The sequence below is a fragment of the Hevea brasiliensis genome, chromosome 13 (genome assembly GCF_030052815.1).
Source record: "Hevea brasiliensis isolate MT/VB/25A 57/8 chromosome 13, ASM3005281v1, whole genome shotgun sequence".
Taxonomy (NCBI): Eukaryota; Viridiplantae; Streptophyta; class Magnoliopsida; order Malpighiales; family Euphorbiaceae; genus Hevea; species Hevea brasiliensis.
The window spans coordinates 64,125,835-64,151,112 of record NC_079505.1 but is presented as its reverse complement, the minus strand read 5'-3'; the positions used below and the strand labels follow the sequence as shown (position 1 = coordinate 64,151,112).

The following is a 25,278-nucleotide window of genomic DNA, read 5'->3' as shown; positions in this document are numbered from 1 at the left end:
GTTAGGATCATAATTTGGCTCTAAGTTCTTCATATGAAATGTTCTCCTATGTCTCAGGTTTCCATAGGTTTGAGAATCAGGTCATTTGGAGTTTCCTAGAGTGAGTTATGCTCAAATCACTAAACACTATTCATACAGTCATTTCTATAGGTCCAGAATATGTCATTTCGGATTCAAGCCTAATTTAGGGAAACTTGTGGTCATTTTTTGGGCAACGTTCTTCATAAAATTTCTAGCATTATGTCTTAGCTTTCATCTCCAATTGGCCTCACACTAATTGGAGCAATGTAGCTCTACTTATAGCCACATAAACCCACTGGACTTAGAGGTCCAGAATCCCCGCACAAAAGTCACACTTCCAAATCATTTAATCATCTCACCAACCACTTCATTCCACCATCAATTCACATTAATTGGTCAATATTTGACCTTAACAACATCAATTTCATACCATAGCATAAAATTCCCCAAATTTCCAAAACCCTAACTTCCACATAATCCCAACTTCATGCAATCAATTGCAATTCAACATACTAATCATATATTTCAACTTATCTAAGCTAGGATGGAAGTTTAAATTCAACTAAACACCTCAAATCCTCCTTCCATACAAGCTAATTAAAATTCCTCTTCACTCAAACGTATAAAATTTCTCAATCTTTCATGCAATTCTTCTCATAATCAAGCTTGGAATCAAGATTAGAAGAAAGAGGAATGCTAGTATTTGCACTAACCTCACTTGATGAGTTTCCAAGCTTGCCAAAGGTTCAAGATTTTCACTTCCTTTGGCTACCAATCTCTTCAACAAGGTTAGATATCAAGGTTTTGTGTTGGTGGCTATGGAAAAATATGGTGAAATTGCATGGAAATTGAAGCTTGAAGGTTTGAAAATGGTGGAAGATGGTTTAGAGCATGGTTTGGCCAACTTAGTTGAAGGAAGAAGATGAAGGCTTTTGAAGATAAGAAGACATTAATTAAATTTGTTTCTTATATATATGTGTGTCTTATTCTAATTTGTTTTTAATTAAGTCATCATATGGTCACGCTAGTGTCATAATTAAAATTAAATTTTCATTTCCTTTCTTTTTCTTCTTTCAATTACATATTTCTATTTGAATTTTCATCAAAATTTCTTCATATTTCATTACATTAATTTCACTTAATTTAATTAACATTTTGGTCAAAAGTCAACTCTCTAAGTGAAATGACTAAAATACCCTTCATTGGGTTATAGTCTATATTTTTCGATAATGACGATTAAGTCTATAACCCGATGGTCACTTTGATTTCTATACTGCTTATTTCAATTTATTTTCATTCATTTTTGGTCCTCAAACTGGCTTTGAATAGTACTATTCATGGACGAAAAATAGTACTGTTCAGAGCTCAAAAGTTCAGGACGTTACATTTTCAGTAATAGGGATGAATTCAAGGAGGCTTGTAAAGCACATAGCATTAAACATAGATATGAGATATTCTTTCCAAAAAATGATCTACATAGGGTGCAAGCAAGATGCAAGGTGAAAGATTGTAAGTGGAAGACTTGGGTGAAAATGTAACAGCCCGGCCCACTAGTGATATTGTCCGCTCTGGGCCGAAGCCCTCACGGTTTTAAAACGTGCCACTAGGGGTTACGAACCATCAACTTATAAACCCAGCATCTCTCCCGTGTTTTGCCGATGTGGGATTTGCCTAGGGTGTTACAATCCACTCCCCTTATGGGACTCAGTGTCCTCGCTGAGGTTTGCCCCACCATCGCTCAAGGTTGCACGCGGAGCTGCTCTGATACCACAAATGTAACAGCCCGGCCCACTAGTGATATTGTCCGCTCTGGGCCGAAGCCCTCATGGTTTTAAAATGCGTCACTAGGGTTTACGAACCATCAACTTATAAACCCAGCATCTCTCCCGTGTTTTGCCGATGTGGGATTTGCCTAGGGTGTTACAGAGTAAGTTGAACCCTAATGAACCTACTGACCACACAATGCATATTAAGATAGGTTGTTTTAACAATAATTGTGCTAAAATCTTTAAGAATTACCATATGATAAGTAGGAGGCTAGCTAGACATTACTTAGATGCATATAGGAATGACACTACATGGATCTTAAGTGGTCTTATTGCAAGGGTAAAGGATGATTTCAAATACACAATCACTAAAACTACTACAACGAGGGCTAAAAATTTTACAGTGAAATTGACAATGGGTGATGAGGAACTTTAGTGTGGAAAGCTCCATGATTATAAGGAGGAAATTTTGAGGACTAATCCTGGTAGTACTATCTAGTTTAAGGAGGATAAGGGTGTGTTTGAAGGAGTGTACATATGTTTGGTAGCTCTTAAAGAGGCATTCAGAATTGGATCTAGGAACCTCATTTGTCTTGATGGTTATTGGTTAAAGGGCACATATGGGAGATAGTTGCTTTCAGCAGTTGGGATAGACCCTAATGACTGCATTTTTCCCTTGGCTTGGGCAGTTGTACCTGGTGTAAAAAATATAGATAGCTAGCAATGGTTCATGGAGCAACTTAGAAATGATCTTTAAATGTATAATAGCCATCATTGGGCCTTTATGTCAGACAGGCAAAAGGTAAATTTCCTATTTATCTATTGTTAATTAGTGTTTTAATATTAATAGGTCATTGTGTATTGACTGAGAGTGGCTAATTTGTTTTTTTGGTTCTTTTATATACATTAGGGTTTTGTCAATGTCATTGGCCAAATGTTCCCCAACTCTAAGCACAAACTTTGTGTTAGACATATGTACACTAATTTCAAAGGTAATTTTAAAGGGAAAGAGCTTAAAGACTTGATATGTAATGCAGCTAGAGCCACTTATATAGCTAAGTTAGACATGTGGCTTGACAAGATAGAAGAAAAAAAAATGCTTAAGCTAGCCAGTGGTTAATAGAGAGACCGTGTGAGAATTGGTCTAGGGCTTGTATCAACCCTGAAACAATGCATGACATGTTAATAAACAATCTTTGTGAGTGTTTTAATAGGTACATCCTAGATGCTAAGGACAAACCTATCATTACACTTCTTGAGATGATTAGAATCAAGTTAATGATTGTTTAGGAAAAGGGGGATGATATCAAAGATCCAGGGACCCATTTGCCCAAAAATAATGAAAAAATTAGAAGAGATGAAACAATTATCTTTCATTTTCCAACCTATTTTTAATGGAGCTACAAAGGTAAAAGTTTTTGGTGGGGGTAGTCAGTTTGTTGTTAATTTGGAAAGCAAGACTTGCACATGCAGAAGGTGGGATTTAAATGATATACCTTGTGCACATGCATGTGCTATTATATTTGGAAATAATGAATACCTTGAGAGATATGTCAATATTGTTTATTTTGTGGATACATATTTGACAGTGTATGGCCATGTAATTAACCTATTAATGGGTAAGAATTATTGAAAAAAAGCACTAACAGATAATATCATCACACCACCAAAACCTATTGAAAAAAAGAGAGGAAAAAAACAAAGGGCCAGAAGGAAGGAGGCTGAGGAACTTGAAATGGCAGTTGCAATAGGGAAGCTCTTTAGAAAGGAAAAAGGTAAACATAAGGTGCACAATTTGTGGGGTAGTTGGCCATAACAAGAGATTTCACAAGAATGATCCATTTGTACCAATAGCTGTTGCAACATCTAGATCATTAAGTATACTTTTTATTACTATTAAATTTTTATATTTTAAGGAAGAACTGCCGATATTTTAATTAAACAATTGTAACAGGTTAGAAACAGGAAAGCATCTTCAATAAACCATTCGGGAACAAGTAACAGTTAATCCAGACAAGCTAGGACAGCACAAAGTAACTTGCCTCCACCAACAACAGTGCAATGGATGATGGATGTATGGTTGCCAAACAGGAAATATTCATTTAGTAAATGTAAATCTTTAAAAAATTGAATGCATCTAGTGATTAACTAAAAATTTATTATTTTAGGGTTCAAGCCAAACCATTCCAAGAGCTTCAAGTTCCAAAGAATGTATGATAGATGGATTTGTTTTTACATCTCAGTCATAGGTAATATATCCTAAACATTTAAATAATAATATGTCCTAAATTTTAAATTAATATTGCCTTGTCTAATATATATTTTATTTGATTTCAGCATAGTCAACCTAGTAGCTACACATCTTAACCATCAAGGAGATTCAAACTTAATCCAAGAAAGAGCACATCATCAACATAAAGAGAGAAGAAGAATTAAAGCTTTAGCATGATGCCATAAAGATTGGGAAATTTTGTTAAAGGATGACTACTTTTTGTTTTTTGTTCAAGATTTGGGAACAAGGAAACTTAGTATACTTTTTGTCTTTCTTTTTGGAACAACATTGGTTTGTTGATAGGTTGTATGGGTACAACTATAAAGGATCATAGATGCAATGGACATCTTATGGATAGTTTTTTGTTTGTCATTTTGTACATCACAGTGTCTAAAGGGATTGCTTCAGGATATGAAACAGCAAAGGATTGATTGTTTCAATTTTGAAGCAAATTACTAATGTAAATAAACAACATTGTGCAATGACAAGTAGATTATTTGGATTTCATTTTGTACCTTGTTATTATCTACGATTACAATTTTCATTGTAAACTTAATTGATGAGCATGTATTGGATTGGATAAGCAACACAAATTAGATTGGAAAACACAAACATTATATTGACAGGGAATGGAAATTCATTAACTTTTAAGTCAGTACAATGCATCCATACCAACACCCATTCAATACCAATATTTTAACAAAACCTACAAAGAGAAGACAATACTAAACATTTCAACTAAACTATTATAAACAACACAATTCCCTATAGACTTCAACACAGATGATGCCTGGGTGTTCAACAATTCTCCCACTCGTCCAAACAACCTTTCAAGAATAAAAAAAAAAAAAACAACACTAGTGCAAGACCCATCCACTTTCTTCCCCTCCTTTTTCGCAACCTCTATTTTTGCTTCAATCTTTTTAATTCTCCTAAGAAGACCAAAAATGATTTGGCTCGCTCTATATGGAATGGATCATTGTACCATTGGAAAAACCTACAGTAGTTCAACCTTTGAAAAAAAAAATTACAAATCAATACTAACCCATTTCCCATAACAAATCATTTCATGGAAATGTATTATACATACTCCATAATTCCTGCATCCAAAGAAGCATCTCCCTGGGTTAGCTGAAGACCACGAGGTACGTAAATCCCCCTCAATATTACATGAGCATCTTAGTCGAACCCTTTCTCTCGAGCTCCCTTCGCTGATTTCAAACATTATTGATAAATCCTCAGCTATTCTTTAGGCTAACCTCTATTGAATCCCTCCTCATGAAAAGGTGAGGATATGGCTACCTCTTCATGAAAATGTAAGGATATGGCTATGGCATCTCAACCTTTTCTTCCTTTTTCAAATCATCAGATCCAGTTTATAGAGTAATATAGTGGTGAATGGAGGAGAGAGAAAGGAAGATGTTCACATGTGATATTTTTTAGTTTTTTTTTTTAATGATAGCGTGTAATTAGCCACGTAAGCATCAAATCAGATCTCATCAAAATCTAGTGTTAGGGATTTTTATTGTGATAAAATTAAAGTTTAGATAGTTTTTAGTGATAAAACGAAGTTCAGGGACAGAAGTGGAACACGAGGTAAAGTTCAGGGATGAGCGATAAAAATTACCCCTGTTTAGATACATTGATGATGATGATGATGATGATGATGATGATGATATTGACGATGATAATAATGCTAAAGTCAATGCTAATGGTGATGCTAATGCTAATGGTAATACTGCTGGCATCACTCAAGGGAAGCAAATAACGATAAACTAGTCATATGCATGTGTAAAGCGGCCTCGAAAGGGCAACCACCCAATATATACTCCAAAGGCTATGTGTATATCAGGTGCTATTCCAAAGACAATATAATGCTGAAATATAAACCTTGTCATCAAAGGGTGATCTAATAGGTACATATAAGAATGTATGTGCTCTTAATCCATATTCTCTATCATACTCACAAAAGCCAAATACCCTTTATGATTATTTAGGCATAGAACTCCCAATAACATTTAATGGTCATACCATTTATTTTACTCCATTTCTAACATTCATATCATAATATGTCTACTTCACATAATTATAATAACTATAGTTTTTATTATGCTTCTATTTCCATCCACTGTGTTCCATTATAGTACCTTTGGATCATAATTCTCATCCCACTAATTACAATTATTAATTCACTATAGTCATAATCTATCATCGGTTACTATGTGATATGCTAAGGTATCAAAATAATTATCAAATCATAGTCATGTTGAGCTAATCCACACAGTGGCAGCTCCACACTCTCTATGGGTAACTCTTTCTTACTGCGCTAAGTTGTGAACTGATATCCTTTAGTAAAAGTAACAGAAGCTGACACAACTTAATATTGCACATTGACAAGTATATCACATCACAAATGCTAAAACCTAAAATCATAAAGTTCATTTTCCGAATCACATGGTTGTCATCAAAGCTTTATGGAATTACACAGCACAACTACTTAAGGTATCATAATAAAATCATTGTTATATATACCATCTATCTAAGTCTAACAAATTATACTGCTCTAAAAATGTAATACATCCCTGATAATTCTATTTCCTCCATTTTTCCTTCATTCTTTCATTTAAAAGAAAAATCTCACTCATTTTCTTTTTATTACAATTTCACCATTCCATACATTTCCATTCCTGGCAATCCATTTCCTTTCATGTTCTATACTTAACTAACAAATATTCATTCCTTAGACACTGTTGAAAAGTACACAACCCTTTACATTACTTCACTACACATAATTACCACAATACCAATAAGGATTTAAACCTAATATGCTACTTATCAATTCTCGATGCTTCATTTAATTAAGCTCATAACAGCCTTAACACAAATAATAAGTAGAGTCTACAAAATTTATAACCTAAGCTCTAATACCATTAAATTTCACACCCATCCTTCACAACTAGGGTAAGTGTAACTTAAAACTAAACTGATTGAGTTTCACTAAAAACCATTAACTAATTAACTATAAAATACCTACTATAAACATAATTTCCTCCAGAAACTAATAAAAAGAATATCATAACTAATAAATGTTAAAATACTTAAATATAAAGCAATTAGCTATGCCAATACACAATATAAAGTATACATTTCTCCTCTGTTACAATCAAATAACTCAACAAGCACAAATGTCTATCATTCAAGTTCAACCATTATTTCAACTATATACACACACGCACATATATATACATATATTCCATAATTAACATTATTGCCAAAACCATAATCCATTACTAAACATTCATAAGCATAATCTGGTCTAAATATTTGTAAAATATCATCAATAATCCAAAATTCATTTAAGGGATCCTAATCCAAGTATAAACATCATTTATAACTGATAAAGATCACAACTACACAATTTAAAATCATAATTTGCAAAGTTCGTAAGCAATTTTCACCAAAATAATTTATAGAGCTCAATCTACTTAAAATTTCACCATACTCCAAGAATTAAATTTGCTAAAGATAATTTTTAGGAATTTTTAAAAATATAAGAACTCATTTCTGGGTAGGTCTTACTACCGCCACTCAAGTCGAACCTCCACCATAGATGTGCCTGAACCTCCTGAATCTGTTGGTGCCCACCACACACCCAAACAAGCTCTAGTTTGCCCAAAACGAAGCTTTTCCTCAATCATTTCTCTCTACTCGGTTCTCCCTCCTCTGATTATGAAAACAGCGAAACTTAGTGTTTATGGAATGCTTAGAGGATGAGGATGAAGATGGTATCCTTCATCATCACCATCATTCGGCTATTTGGCTTGAAAAAAGTGAATTTTAGTTTGGTTGCATGGTTTTCTCTCTCTAAAAGCTTGAGTTCTCTTTCTAACAATAAACCCAACATTCAAGGCTTCAAGGAGGATGAGTTGGTGGATGGAATATCAAGTTATAATTGTTGAAAATTTTAGGACAGAAGTCATGGTAATATTCACTCTCCCCTCCTCCTCCTCTTCTTCTTCTTCTTCTTCTCCCTTTTCTTCCTTCCTTTCCCACTTTCTTTCTTCTTACTCGATTTTTTCTTTTTCTCTTTTTTTTTTTTTAATTTCTAGAGAAGATTTACGTCGCTTAGGCTGCCACTTACCTAATTTTTTTTAAAAAAATTCCATTTTAATCCTTTAATTTTTCTAGAATATTATTTTCACCCTAAAACTTTACAAAATATATCTTTAATTTCAAATACATTGATTATTATTATTATTATTATTATTATTATTATTATTATTATTATTATTATTTTAAAATTGGGGTGTTGAATAAATGGTGGTAGCAGTGCTTAGGTGATAGTGATGGTGGTGATAAGAAAATGGTGGTGGTGATGGTGATGCTGGTGGTGGCTGTGGTGATAAGCAGGTGGTAGTGGTAGTGACCAGATAGTGGTAATGGCAATGGTGTTGACAATAAATGAAATAGAATCAAAATAAGTAATAATGATTATATCTATTTTTGTATTTAATGATCATTATGTTATTTTAAGTGTAATTGATTACATTATGTAATTGTCATTCTATTATATCAATTTTTTTTTTATTTTACCAAACTACATAATCAAATATGTAATGTAATTACGATACATTACAACCTTGATTACGTCATGCCAAACATGACCAAAGTTCATTGATTTAAATTGTAATTTTTTTTTTCATTTGTTAATTCATGCCAAACATGACCAAAGTTCATTGATTTAAATTGTATTTTTTTTCATTTGTTAATTAAGTAAATTTCTTTTCCAATCATTAGTTTATTATCAGTTATATTTTTTTCATTTATTAATTAAGTAAATTTTTTTTCCAATCATTAGTTTATTATCAGTTATATTAATCTTTCTAAACTGATGAATAATTAATATGATTTTAGAAAGATTAACTGCTATTTTTATTAATAAAATTATGGATAATTTTTTATAATTGATTGTATGACGTCTACTCGGTCTATGATTTTAATGATTATTTTATTATAATATGATTACTTTGTGTAATTGACAATTGAAAAAAAAAATTTACAATGCAATTATTTTGTGATTGCTTTATTACTATGTAATTTTTGAATTGTCAATTATATTAAAATATATTTTAATCAATAAAATTAATTTTTTTTATAAAATTTCAATTAAACATAAATATAAAATATATTTTATATAATAAATAAAAATTATTTAAATATAAAATTTAAATCAATGAATTATTTTATTAATAAAATAAAACTTGAGAAACTATATTATAATTTACTATTAATTTCTAAAATTTGATTTAATTCTTTTAATTACGATTATGATTACTAACTAAATTTTGACTATAAGAAGAAAAAAATGATTATAACCATAAAAAGTTTAAAAATTTTAAATTTTTTTTCCAATAGACCTATACAAAACTAGATATGGATGGCAAAGGCTACAGGCAGCAGAATTAAGGATGATTCTTCACACCAATCAACTATCGACGACGTAGCACGGAAAGCAAAATGCAAAAATGGGAAAACATGGGAACAGACCCAGAAAAAAGGCATTTTCTAAGAATATAGGAAACGCATACAGGGATAAATATGTAAATATAAAATATAACAACATATTTATAAATTTTAATTTTTTTTATAAAAAGTATAAAGATATATTTATAAATTACAATTTTTATATAGAAAGAAAAATAAAGAATATACAAGACAAATTCCGATGCGCTTTACTTCCTACCAAGTCAATCATGCGGGTTATTGTGTTTCACCATGGCCTTCTTTATGTCAATTTCTTTGACGATGCCATTCTTATCCATTAATTAGATGGAAATCCTATAATTTTTTAAAGCTCTTGCTTCTCTAAGAGGCCTTTTTATTTCCATGCAAAAGGTCAGATACACGAGAAGCATTTTTTTTTTTCTCTAAATTTCTTTCTTTTTTTCTTTTTTTTTACAAAAGAAATGAGTTTTTAATAGAAAGCACGTTTTCAATTTTTTTGAATTTCAGTTGAAAAACTTGAGTAATTTAAAAAAAAATTAATCTGAATATTAAAATTTATATGTTCACATGTGCCTTTTTTTTCAAATAGATAAATTGAAAAACTATTTTTTAAAATTTTTTAAAATTTAATTAAAGTTTGAAAAATAACTTTAAATTGTTTTCATTGTTTTCTTTTAAAACAACAGCTTTATTTTTCAATTGTTTTTTAAATGAAAAAAATGAGTTCATTTAAGTAAAATTATACTATAAGTTTTTTATAACTAAAATTAAATTATTATTTAGAAAATATATATTTATTTATAATGATAAAAAAATTAATCAATCAACAAGTAGTTAGATCAGTGACATGGAGCTAATTCCAAACGAATTTCACCTATAGAGTTAGGGGTTTAAATCGTTGAGTCCTCATTGTTGGAGGCCTTACCTGAATACCATTCTCAGCTCGAGCATAAAGAAATCAAGCGTTTAAAATAAAAAATAAAAAAAAATTAATCATATTATTATAAAAAATAACACATTAAATATTTTAAAAGAAATAAGTTATAAAACATATTAAGTAGTTATTTATTTTTTTATTATTAAAGATATGAATTTTTTAATTTTTTTAAATTAAAATTATTTTTTATTATTCACAGGGAATGCATTTTCATATTTTTCCTTTGTTTATATGAAAACTAGAATGTTATCAGAAAATAAACGTGCTCTTAAAGTTTCAATTTTAAAAACATTTATGAAATGCAGAACCTCTAGTAACCGACTCCTTGCAACAGACTATGGGCATTGAGGCAACAGACTCCTTGCAAAAAGGGGGAATAATAAAACACAAAGGCCATAATTTATGGGGGGTATTTCATATGAGATTAATAATGAGTAATTATTATTTTTATAATTTTAATATCCTATTAATGTTTTTTTTTAAATATTTAAAGAGTCTAGATTAATTTTTCATCTCATTAATATGATGCCTTCTTAGAGGGTTAAATGTTAACGTTGAGGGTCTAAGTTAATAATTAACTTCTTTAAATATTAAAACTCACAAGACTAACATTTAAGGACTATGATTGAGGATCAAGTGGATCCACATTTAATGTGGATCAAAATGTTTTCAACAACATCAAATATCTTATTTACCCTTAATGGTATTGGATGTAAAATTTCCCTTACTCTTCCATCCTTCAATAATTTTCCTCTAACCACATTCTCTTTTTTTGAGCAAACAATAATAAATTATATTTTCATTGTCACGACCCAACCTATGGGCCGGATCGGCACTAGGACTTGGGCCGGCATAAAGCCTCCGAGCCCCGTAATAAGCCTTACTATTCTCAATCCATAACCAAGACCCAAAAACTTAGGCCCAATAAGTAAATAAAATAAAATAAAATAAAATATTTTTTTCGAGTCAACCCAATCCGATAACCATAAAAAACTGAAGTCAAGGGAGCCCCGCTCAACCCTGATACCATCACTTACAAATTGTTTAAATACCATACAAATATTTATTTATTAATCTCAAGAATTTAAATTAACACGATTTCTAACAAGGTCCATACTACTACTAACACATGCGGAGTTCTAGATTTCAAATTTAGAAAAAAATAATAAAATAATTAAATAACCGACGTTAAACTTGCAATGAAGAAAGCAGGTTGCTCTGTAAAAGAACTCCTCTTGTAGTCTGAAAAAAATAGGGTGAACATGAGTGAGCGTTCAACTCAGAGAGTAAAATACTAATTTTAACCATAATTTCTATAGCTAACTAAAGCTAATGCATTCTAATTTTTTAAATATTTAAAGAGTCTAGATTAATTTTTCATCTCATTAATATGATGCATTCTTAAAGGGTTAAATGCTAACGTTGAGGGTCTAAGTTAATAATTAACTTCTTTAAATATTAAAACTCACAAGATTAACATTTAAGGACTATGATTGAGGATCAAGTGGATCCACATTTAATGTGGATCAAAACGTTTTCAGCAACATAAAATATCTTATTTACCCTTAATGGTATTGGAGGTAAAATTTCCCTTACTCTTCCATCCTTCAATAATTTTCCTCCAACCACATTCTCTTTTTTTGAACAAACAATAATAAATTATATTTTCATTGTCACAACCCAACCTATGGGTCGGACTGACACTAGGACCTGGGCCGGCATAAAGTTTCCGATGCCCGTAATAAGCCTTACTATTCTCAATCCATAACCAATGCCCAAAAACTTAGGCCCAACATGTAAATAAAATTAAATAAAATAAAATATTTTTTTCGGGTCAACCCAATCCGATAACCATAAAAAACTGAAGTCAAGGGAGCCCCGCTCAACCCTGATACCATCACTTACAAATTGTTTAAATACCATACAAATCTTCATTTATTAATCTCAAGAATTTAAATTAACACGATTTCTAACAAGGTCCATACTACTACTAACACATGCGGAGTTCTAGATTTCAAATTTAGAAAAAAATAATAAAATAATTAAATAATCGACGTTAAACCTGTAAGGAAGAAAGCAGGTTGCTCTGTAAAAGAACTCCTCCTGTAGTCTGAAAAAAATAGGGTGAACATGAGTGAGCGTTCAACTCAGAGAGTAAAATACTAATTTTAACCACAATTTCTATAGCTAACTAAAGCTAATGCATTCTAAGAAATGGAATGCAACATCATCATAATTTTCATACAAATTATATCATAGCAGTAAAAAGGCAATTTGGAGCACTCACCCACCCAACATTGTTCAAACAGTACATATATGGGAGCTGATCCCCTATACAGCTCTCTTAATCCAACCTCTGCCAGCGAGTGTCTCTCAAGCCGGACTTTCGCTTAATAAACCAAATGCGGGGTCCCAGCGAGTGTCTCTCAAGCCGTGTCTACCCGTCCTGTCCATATCCAATACCATACCACACGCACGCCAACGCACGTACACTGCTCCAAATTACCACAAACAACATCCATAGCACTTCATCAATTATGAATGCAATATAAAACGTGCCTAGTGTTTAACTACATAGATACATATTTATAAGTGATGCATGGGCATGATTGAACATATAATAATATTGAAATTATAATTAAAATTAATATTTTACTCACAGTACACTAGAGACGACTGTAGAGGTTGAGTGGAGGAATATGGTTGACCCTGATTACCTACACAAATTTTATTGTGAATTTATTAGTGCTAATTCAAATAAAAATAAATTTAAAGAGGCAAACACATCCTAATTTATGCCGAAAATTCAGCAGAGTCTCCCCTATACCTAGGACCTACCTAACCTGCAAAAAGGTTCAAAAGACACTTATATATTTACAATTTCCACAATTACATCTCATCAACGTCATATAGCCCCTCCTGGGCCCTCCAACATAGTCAATACTCACAATCTTAAAAATTACATTTTAATCTTTAAAATTAACATTTTTGTAAAAACCACTCAAACGAGCTCTAAAAATTCTAAAATTTTGTCTTGTAGTCCTTAGCAATATTACAAGGCTATTGCAAAAGGAATTTCAATTTTCTAATAACCCCTGAATATTTTATGAATTTTTTTATTCAAGACTATTACTCAATTCCATAAATTTTCAATAGCTAACATGTTCCTAATTCAACCCAAATCAACATCCACATATTTAACTCTCTATTCTCAAGTTTCAACCAATCATATAAAATTTAAATACCATAAATTCAGATGATCTCATATGCTCAGATACTAAAAATCTAACTAAAACCCATATATATTTTTAAAAAATATTCCACAATCACTTAAAAATTCAACAAATACCATAGAACATCTCCAAATAATTTTACTTTCATCATATATTTTTCTTAGAATTTTTCTCCAATTTTTCCTATCTAAGAAACACTGCATTTAAGTACCATAGACTGAGAAATAATGAAAATAATATTACTCAAAGCTTATCTGTGTCTCAAAAATTTCAAAAATTTATGAGGAAGCCTCTGGAAGTTGAATCATCCCTAAAGCTCGCCGGAACCACTACGCACGGTGGCCGGCCGTCGATTGCCGGTGACATCTGCCGGAACTGGTTACACAAAAATGTTCCTCTCCTCCTACTGAGTCTATAGGTGGTCTTGGATCCTCGATCCATAGGTCAGATTGTCGAAAATCTCGTCGGAAAGTAAAAAAAAAAACTGATTTTCTCTCTCCTCGCCGGCGCCAGAAACGACCACCAAATCCGGCGAGACTGGTCTCATCTAAAAGAGCTCTCTCTTAGGAGTCCATAGCCGCTAGAATCACTCCCATCGAACGTCAGGATCGCCGGATACGAGCATTCAAAATTTGAGAACCATTTTTCCCTCTCTCTCTCCCTTGCTGCCGCTTCTGGTGGTTCTGGCCGCCTCTAGAGGCCGCTTGGAGGGTTGCCAGAGTTGTGCCGTGCTGGTGGGCATCGCCGGCGGTGGTGTTTCACCGGAAAAAGAAGGAAAGAGATAGGGAGAGGTGAGAGAAAGTGATAGGAGGGAGGTGAAATGGCCAAATGGAAATTTCTGGGTTTTTTTTTTTTTTTAATTTGAGTTGTTACATTCTTACCCCCTTAAGAAAAATTCATCATCGAATTTTCAAATAAATAAGGAATAAGGAAAGAAGGGTATTGGGATAGATGCGAGCATTTACTCCTCCAGCTATGCAAAGATGGTTGAAACACCCTATTCTCCAAACTCTTCGTGCAGTATAGATCGCATTCCTCTACTCTCTGATTTTTACCGTAGTGCCCTAACTATCATCATATTTTACTAGAGATGCTCTTATCTCTTAACTATTCATTGACCATTTTTCTAACATCTCAAGTATTCATTATACCTCTCTGTACTTAGCTTGATGTCCCTTAACTTCAATCAACCTTGGCGCTTACCCCTCAACCTTTTGCTTTCCAAGGACACGACTTATGTTCCTTATCCTACAATATTCTATAAGATATTTTCTGTAGCACCTATCATAGGCATCTTATTCTAAATCTTTACTTATCCTTTGACCTCAATGGTTAGTACCTATGCATCTTCTCACTTTCATGATACTTCAAATTTCCAATCTATTTATGTCATTACTAAAGTACTTAGACTAAGTCCATCTTATGTAACTAGTCAGGTAGAGTTCCCTCCAAGGGCCAAGTGTATCATTTATCAACACTGGAAAGTGAACTGGGTCTCTCCTTCTGTGATAAAAGTGTTTGTGTTCCCTGATAACCTAGTTAGTGCGACCTTATCATTTCCCACTCCTTCTCTGGAATGGAAGTATCTTAACTTCTTCCTAGTGCTTTTGATCATGTGATGTACTTTTTGATACATTGGCACTTAGATTGAGGCTTTACTACTCTCTTAATCTATCATCTCACTATAACTTGTTTTAAACATCCCTTAGTGTATCCTTTGCATACTTATTCCTTCTTATTCTCCTCATTGTAACCAACTCTGTTTCTGCTATTGTTGATATTTTTTTTCACCCTGTTGTACTTATTCCTTAATCTTAGTCCTGTCTTGATTACTAGTTCCATTACTTCTAGAATTCTAACCTTACAATTGGCTTCTACTAGTACATCTTTCCATTATGTGACATTTATAATCGACCATAGAAAATTTCTTCTTGTATCTCTTTTCCCAACTTGACCTTCAGAATATTATTATTTCCTACTACCCTTTGTAGTAAATTACTCTTCATGGTTAGATAAGTATCCTTGAATCTATAAATCTTACCTGAACTTTCATAGTAGTGAGAAATGTGTACTGTACCATAATCCCAGACAAGATATTTCATGTATTCGCTCTTTTTAATATAGTTACATCCGTGGTCCACAACTTTCCAAACTTCAGCCTTAAATTTACCTATTAGCAATAATTTCATCTATTGAAACTCATCCACAAATAGTACTTCCTCTAGCTCATAGTTTAAAATAGTTGCAAGCCTTAGTAGCTAAGTCAATTTAACTCATGTCACTACTCTGATCGTCCTTTCATACTTAACATTAGGTATGCACTTACTGTCATTCTCATATTAGGAGATTGTGTATAAATTGGTGCTTACTAAACTCTCAAATAACTAGGTCTCCTTGACTCAGTCTCTGTTCCGTATATAACCCTCTAGAACTAAAAGTATGAGTTAAACTTGAAGAGAAGGAATAATATCCTCTTATAGCCAACTATGCCCGATTGTCCATATAATAACGTTTAACCTTTGTTTTTTTGGTCTTTCTCTTCAAATTTCATCATCTCCTAGCACAATTGTGCTCTACCTATAAGGTATCATCTACATGAACCCTTTACTGTACCATTGTCCTTCCTGACATAATATTTTACAATTTATTAACTTTACTTATACTCAATCTATGATTCATATCTATCATCATTTATATTGTGCCCTTAACTTTTGTTGAATCCTGAAAGATTTCTCTCACTAATAGATTCTTCCAGCACTAATTCCACCCTTATCTATGGTCATTAATTTGATCTTTGAACTTTTTAGTGATTTATAACCACCCATACTTGTCGCTTTTCATTCTACCCCTACTGTTGTTCTGTCATTATTGCTTCACTGCAAAGTGATTCTGTTGATCACACTAAAAACGTTTGCCTGACATTCATAACAAACCTCTAACTACCTTCTCACTATCTCAAAAGTCTAACCTAAAGCCTATGTGTCAATATCTATCATTTTTTTTTCATCATACCTATTTGATCCTTTAGATTGACTTTTATTCAACTTACTACTTACTAACTTCTTTTCTCTGCTTGATTAGATAGTTCATAATACCATTGTACACCTTTTTGCTTTTGCTCATTATTATTGTATTCCTTGCCTAATCTTCTTGATAGTGTTAACAAGTTAAAGGAATCTTGCCCCATTGCTATCCACTTCACTTTAGGAATAGGGAATAAATAGAGTATGATCAAATCATGCAACTCCAAGCTCTATATTCTAGCCCCTGGCACTATCTCAACTACATCATGCTATGAGTATCATATCACTAGATTTCATACCTCCATCACTATTCTCACTAATGTAGTCCCATTTTGGGTTCTCCATCATTGTCATTCACCTTGTCAAGAATAACACTTAGCTTACCCTATATCTTAACCTTGTTCCTTTTATTCTGCACCCTTCAGGTTGTCTTTTCATTTATTTCTTTTATCTTACCCACAATAGAACTTGTTTATTCTATCCCTGGTTCCATTCTTCTTCCTAACATGATAGCTATACTTGCTAACTGTATCTTTTAGAGTCTCTACCAGGTTATCACATATCTGTGCTACTCAGATTTGATTCTTTGACCACTCTAGTTAGTACTTCCACTGGCATTTAAATTATGTTGCATCTGCAATCAATTGTCCAAATTTTCATTTTGCACTTTCTCTATCCACTGGCCTTCTGTGATTTATCTTCACTAATTTATTACTCTTAACACTATTATAATTAGATTATACTATTGTTTTGCACAATATAAAGTTAGGAAGGAACTCAGGAAATTGCAGTCATACATTTATTGTGTGATCTCTATTCTTAACCTTTAGCCTCCATAATACCCTTACTACCTCGAGAACTGATTCTGCAGCAATTTTATTTTATTTTATTTATTTACTATTTATTTTATTATTATTATTATTTATTTATTTTTTACTCAATTAGCCAAAACTTAAGATACTGGGCACCCAAACTCGTCATTCAATTCAAGGGCTTTACATCATAACTGACTGTGAAAAAGGTATTACATCTACCACCTTGCCACAACCATGTCAGGCTATCTGCTCTCTTGTCACACTGCAAACCCCTTAAAGCATCGTTTCACAGGCTATAAACATCATTCATAGCATCTTGTCTCCTTTTAGGAGCAAAGTCGTATTCTACACCTTGTTGTCACGCAAAGGAGATACTATTCTCACTACACTCTAGGTAAAACATCCATCGTACTGCAAAAACTATGCAAAGACCAGATGGTCTCACTCTATAAGTGTCACCTTTAATTTATGACTATACTGGAACCTCTAGTCTTATAGCAATTCCTGATGTAACTCTCATCCAAGCTAGGGTAATCAAGTCATTGACTTTAGTTACTGCTCACTGTAACTTCTGATGTTCTAGCTCAAAGGTTTGAAACCATAAACTAGGAGTTTCAACTATTTTGCAGAAATAGAACTTTATTCTGGCATAACTGTATCAAAACAGAGACTGTCTGCAAACATCCTCGCCATGAGCACCATGGGGAAGCACGCAGCTTTACACAATAATCTCATATCAGTACTGTAATCTGCAGCTTACAGCACAAACATCGAGAATATTGCATAGTTACTATGGTATGTCCCACATACCAGATTTCCCGAATCTCTTATCTCTCTTGAACTCACTAATACTATACACTTACTTTGACGGGGCTATTCACTTATGACTACTAGCAGTGGTACCCTCGCTGCCATCTGAAGCAACTATATTGCCAAAAATCACCTTTATGTCCTTATGCCTTGCACCATATAGGCACGATACTTAAATCCATACTGACAGAAACATAGTGTTTATTGGAGTACGTTTTTCAATGGCAGACATCAACATGTCTGCTCAATCTATTTCACATCACCATGTACTTCACAAAATTGAGGTGCTAAATTGGAGCACTCTTATATTAACCGATGAATAATGCAGAATCTAAAAGTAAGGAATTACAGAAGAAGATGAAATAGAATCCTATACTCCACATGTGACAACTTTAGGTGCACACTTTCCCATAAATCTAAAGCCTAAGCTCTGATACCACATTTATCACGACCCAACCTAAGGGCCGGACTGGCACTAGGACCTGGGCCGGCATAAAGCCCTCGAGGCCTGTAGTAAGCCTTACTATTCTCAATCCATAACCAAGGCCCAAAAACTTAGGCCCAACATGTAAATAAATTTAAATAAAATAAAATATTCTAATCCGATAACCATAAAAAACTGAAGTCAGGGGAGCCCCGCTCAACCCTGATGCCATCACTTACAAATTGTTTAAATACCATACAAATCTTCATTTATTAATCTCAAGAATTTAAATTAACACGATTTCTAACAAGGTCCATACTACTACTAACACATAATGAGTTCTAGATTTCAAATTTAGAAAAAAATAATAAAACAATTAAATAACCAACGTTAAACCTGCAAGGAAGAAAGCAGGTTGCTCTGTAAAAGAGCTCCTCCTGTAGTCTAGAAAAAACAGGGTGAACATAAGTGAGCGTTCAACTCAGAGAGTAAAATACTAATTTTAACCACAATTTCTATAGCTAACTAAAGCTAATGCATCCTAAGAAATGGAATGCAGCATCATCATAATTTTTATACAAACCACATCATAGCAATAAAAAGGCAATTTGGAGCGCTCACCCACCCAACACTGTTCAAACAGTACATATACGGAAGCTGATCCCCTATACAGCTCTCTTAATCCAACCTCTGCCAGTGAGTGTCTCTTAAGCCAGACTTTCACTTAATAAACCAAATGCGGGGTCCCAGCGAGTGTCTCTCAAGCCATGTCTACTCCAACTTATCCATAAAAGACCGGGTCCCAGCGAGTGTCTCTCAAGCTGTGTCTACTCATCCTGTCCATATCCAATACCATACCACACGCATGCCAATGCACGCACACTGCTCCAAATTACCACAAACAACATCCATGGCATTTCATCAATTATGAATGCAATATAAAATGTGCCTAGTGTTTAACTACATAGATACATATTTATAAGTGATGCATGGGCATGCTTGAACATATAATAATATTGAAATTATAATTAAAAATAATATTTTACTCACTGTACACCAGAGATGACTGTAGAGGTTGAGTGAAGAAATATGGTTGACCCTGATTACCTACACAAATTTTATTATGAATTTATTAGTGCTAATTCAAATAAAAATAAATTTAAAGAGGCAAACACATCATAATTTATGCCGAAAATTCACAAAGTCTCCTCTATACCTAGGACCTACCCAACCTGCAAAAGGGTTCAAAAGACACTTTTATATTTACAATTTCCACAATCACATCTCATCAACATCATATAGCCCCTCTTGGGCCCTCCAACACAGTCAATACTCACAATTTTAAAAATTACATTTTAACCCTTGAAATTAACCTTTTTGCAAAAACCACTCAAACGAGCTCTAAAAATTCTAAAATTTTATCCTGTAGTCCTTAGCAATATTACAAGGCTATTGCAAAAGGAATTTCAATTTTCTAATAACCCGTAAATATTTTATGAATTTTTTTATTCAAGACTATTACTCAATTCCATAAATTTCCGTCAGCTAACATGTTCCTAATTTAACCCAAATCAACATCCACATATTTAATTCTCTATTCTCAAGTTTCAACCAATCATATAAAATTTAAATACCATAAATTCAGATGATCTCATATGCTCATATACTAAAAATCTAACTAAAACCCATATATATTTTTCAAAAATATTCCACAATCACTTAAAAATTCAACAAATACCATAGAACATCTCCAAATAATTTTACTTTCATCATATGTTTTTATTAGAATTTTTCTCCAATTTTTTCTGTTTAAGAAACATTGCATTTAAGCACCACAGACTGAGAAATAATGAAAATAATCTTACCCAAAGCTTATCTGTGTCTCAAAAATTTCAAAAATTTATGAGGAAGCCTCTGGAAGTTGAATCATCCCCAAAGCTCGCCGGAGCCACCGCCGAAACGACCACGCAAGGTGGCCAGCAGTCGATCGCCAGCGACATCTGCCAGAACTGGTTACACCAAAATATTCCTCTCCTCCTCCTGAGTCCATAGGTGGTCTTGGATCGTCGATCCATCGGTCGGATTATCGAAAATCTCATTGGAAAGTAAAAAAAAAAAATTAATTTTCTCTCTCCTCGTCGGCGCCAAAAACGGCCACCAAATCCGGCGAGGCTGGCCTCATCTGAAAGAGCTCTCTCTTAGGAGTCCATAGCCACTGGAATCACTCCCATTGGATGTCGGGATCACCGGATACGAGCATTCAAAGTTTGGGACCCATTTCTCTCTCTCTCTCTCTCCCTTGTCGCTGCTTCTGGTGGTTCTGGCGGCTGTTGGAGGCCGCCTGGAGGGTCGCCGGAGCTGTGCCATGCAAGTGGGCATCGCCGGTGGTGGTGGTTCGCCAGAAAAAGAAGGAAAGAGATAGGGAGAGGTGAGAGAAAGTGAGAGGAGGGAGGTGAAATTGGGGGGGGGGGGTGTGCTGCGAAATTTCTGGGTTCTTTTTTTTTTTTGAAATTTGAGTTGTTACATTCATTTTCAAGAAAAATTCTATTTTTTTGTTGAAACTATCAAATAGTGCATGTAATGGTGATAAAAACGGTGTTTTTTACCTATATATTATAAATTAAGGCTAATATGCAGTATAATTTATGAGTTATAATATTAACTAATTATTGTTTTGTTAATTTATGTGTCACATAGATCACAGGTTAAGGCTCAGATAATTAATTTTACATTGATCAATTTAATAATTGACTATGTGGCATGTAACATAGATTAGAGGTGAAAGCTCATACAGTTAGTTATAAAATGATCAATTTAATAATCGACTATGTGGCATGTAATATAGACTAGAGGTGAAGGCTTATATAGTTAACTTTAAATTGATCAATTTAATAATTGACTATGTAACATGTAACATAGATCAGAGGTGAAGACTTATATAGTTAATTTTACATTAATCAATGTAGGCCCCATAAGCTACAATAAGCTTAGTTTTGATGATAGCAAAACTTAATGAAATATACTTTAACCCTTTATGCATATTATTTGAACTGATCTTATAGGTCATGACATGCAAAGACTTGATGGAAGGATTATTCTATTGAAATAGCTGATCTAAAAGGAGATTATCATCTTGTATAACATAAGACGAATCAAAGTCTATGAAGAAATAGAATAGAAATTAAGTTCTTAGGTCTATTGTACAATATTAGAGAAATTATGTCACTTAAGACCTAAAATCAATTTTGTTTTTAGATTCAAGTGTTTGGAAAGTGTTTTTACATAATTCCTAAGGTTTTTGAATGGTTAAAATAATTTTTATGACTTTCCTTCAAAAACTCAAATTTTTAAAATTTAAGTCAGACAATAGCAAAATTAGTTAATTGGTTGCGAAATTAGTTAACTAATTTTGTTGTCTAAAATTTTCTATCTTACGAAACTAGTTAACTTGTGAAAATTTTAGTTAACAATTTTTATGTTCAAGCCTGATAAAACTTTGTTGCACGACTTTCAATGAAGTAACGGTTAGTTTTTTTGAAAATTAAAAAGCCGTTAAACACACTCTCTAGCAGATGTTTTTGGCAATGGAAAGCACCTATAAAAAAGCATCATTTACTATAATTTTACCTAATGAAAGTGCTCTTATTCATTGAGAATTTATTGTGCTATTTTTAAAGCTTTCATTCAAATACTCTTGAGCTTTAGTAGCAGATTTTCTCTCTCAATCTTTTAGCATTTATTTCTGCATCTGAGAGTTATTGAGAGTGATTTCATCTATACCAAACCTATTTAAGGTTGTGTAAGTATGAGGACACACTTGTGAAAGGATTTCAAGTGCCTAGTGAAGCTTATAGTCTTTTGTGGGAAGCAAAGACATTGTAAAGGTTTCAAGCACCTAGGAAGCTTACTGAAATTATAAAGGCTTTGAATCTTGCCCGTTGAAAAGATCAAATAGTGGAGAGACTCTCAAAGTGGGACTTTGGGAAGAGTGGATATAGGCCAAGATAGCCGAACCACTATAAACATTATGTTTGATTTTCTTCTTCCCTCAACTCTTTAATTTCTAGCACTATATTACTTTGTTACATATCGAATGTGTTGAGAATCTATTCTATTGAGTTAACATTGAGCTTGAACAATCAGACTTACACATTTTGAACCACTTGAACAATCAGACTTGTACATTTTGAACCACTTGAACAATCAGACTTGCACATTTTGAACCACACGTGAATAGAAATACTTGATATTAAGTTGTCATTTTATATTTCAACTGCTGGTTGTAGAAAACTTGTTAGGTTGCTTGGATAACACTTTGAAAACAGAGTTGTTCACACACTTAGAAGTGCTAAGCTATAATTTTTCACTAAGCCACGAGCAATGACTAAAAAATTGCATAAAGTGTCTAATTCACCCCCCCCCCCTTCTCTTGGTCACTTTCTTTGGGACAACAAATTGGTATAAGAGCTTATCTCTCTTACTTGAGGTTTAAACACCTTAGAGAGATTCTATAATGGCTAGAACATCTAACACAGCTGGTATCCCTGCACCTTTAGCTGAAGGACACTCTATCACTAAACCACCTTTGTTTAATGTTTATAATTTTTTATTTTGGAAAGTAAGGATGAGAAACTTCATACAATCTGTTGATATTGAAGCATGGCAAAGAATTGTTAAAGGTTCTGAAATTCCATTAGTATTGCATGCTGATGGTTATAGAGAAAAACTTAAAGAGAAATATAATGAACTTGGTTAGAAGAAAGTTTCTTTAAATTTTAAAGCTTTAAATATTCTTCATTGTGCACTTGATGCAACTGAGTATAATCGTATTTCAGGTTGCACATCTGCAAAAGAAGTGTGGGATAAATTTAAAGTCTCTTATGAAGGGACTAATCAAGTGAAGGAATTCAAAGCCAATAAACTTGTTTGAGAATATGAGCTGTTTGAGATGAAACCTGGAGAAACCATTTTAGAAATGAGCACAAGATTCACTGATCTGGTGAATGTTCTCAAAGCACTTGAAAAGGAATTTACTGAAGAAGAATTAGTCAAGAAAGTCTTGAGATCACTACTTAAATCATGGGAAACAAAAGTGACAGCGATTTTTGACACTAAAGGCTTCTTTAAATTCATTTATGATGAGCTGATTGGTTCTCTTATCGCTCATGAAATGCTTTATGATAAGAATAAGAGCAATGTGGTTGATGAAAAGAAAAAGAAAGGAATTGCCTTGAAATCAAACAAAGAGGATGAGAAAAGGAATATTATAGCTTTTAAGGCTGACTCAAGTGACAGCTCCAATAGTTCAAGTGATAAAGATGATATTGCTATGATTACAAGAAGATTCAAGAAAGCATTCAAAAAGGGAGGTTTGAAATATAAGAAGTTTTTAAAGAACTATTCTCCCAAAAGTGAAACAAGCAAGGATCAAAGAGAGATCAAATGCTTCGAATGCAATAAACCTGGCCACATTAAGCCAAATTGTCCTAAACTAAAAAAGAATAATTCAAAGGACAAGAGCAAGAAAGCATTTGTTGCTGGTTGGAAGGATAGTGAAGACTCCTCAATTGACAAGGAGGTTGCACACATTTGTCTCATGGCAATAAAAGACAACAAACCAGAAAGTTCTCACCAAAAAGAAAGCAATAATGAGGTAAATAATTCTGAATCACTTAGTATTGAAGAATATGAAGATGCATTTGCCAAATTGCATAAAGAATACAAAGTTTATAAGAAAAGATGTTCTTCTTTAAATAAAGAAATTGCTTCCTTAAGATTAGAAAATATTTCTATAAGTATTGCTATGCAAGAAAACAAGTTTTATAAAAATCAAATGCTATTGTTTGATGAGTTGAAAAAGGAGTTAGAAGATTCAAAAACTACTTGTGAAAAACTCATTGAGAAAAACAGAATGTTGAAAGCTAAGGTGGAATCATTGACAAATGATTTAGCTAAATTCACCAATGGCACACAAATTCTTGATACTTTACTTGGTTCTCAAAGATTTTCAAATAAAAAATCTGGTCTTGATTATAATGGATTTATGCACTATGGAAAATACAAGAATTTCTTTGTAAAAGCTTCATCTTCTTCATTACCAAATGTTATTTGTTTCCATTATAATCAAAATGGTCATATGGTTAGTCATTGTCCCATAAGAAAAGGTTCTTTAAAGGTGAAAAAGATTTGGGTATCTAAAGGAACAGTTTCTAATGTCTCTAACCCCTAAGGATCCAAATTTACTTGGATACCTAAGAAATAGTCAAATAATTTCAGGTATGCCTTTGAAGTAAGCAAGAATGTGAATAGTGGTATGTTGATAGTGCTTGCTCAAGGCACATGACTAGAGAGAAAGAAAAATTTTCAAACCTTACCATGAAAAGTGGTGGACATGTGAGATTTGGTGACAAAGGCAAAGCTTACATCATTAGAAATGGCTTCATTGGGAAGAATTCAAGCATAAAGGATGTTG

The 25,278-nt window shown here is 33.0% G+C and overlaps 1 protein-coding gene across 1 annotated transcript; it reads left to right on the top strand.

Annotated features, from left to right (window-relative positions):
- Positions 1 to 23,754: 23,754 nt before the first annotated feature.
- On the top strand, positions 23,755 to 25,035 carry LOC110670037 (uncharacterized). The gene has a single exon (XM_021831966.2). The coding sequence runs from the start codon at positions 23,755 to 23,757 to the stop codon at positions 25,033 to 25,035; it is 1,281 nt and encodes a 426-aa protein (XP_021687658.2).
- Positions 25,036 to 25,278: the final 243 nt, after the last annotated feature.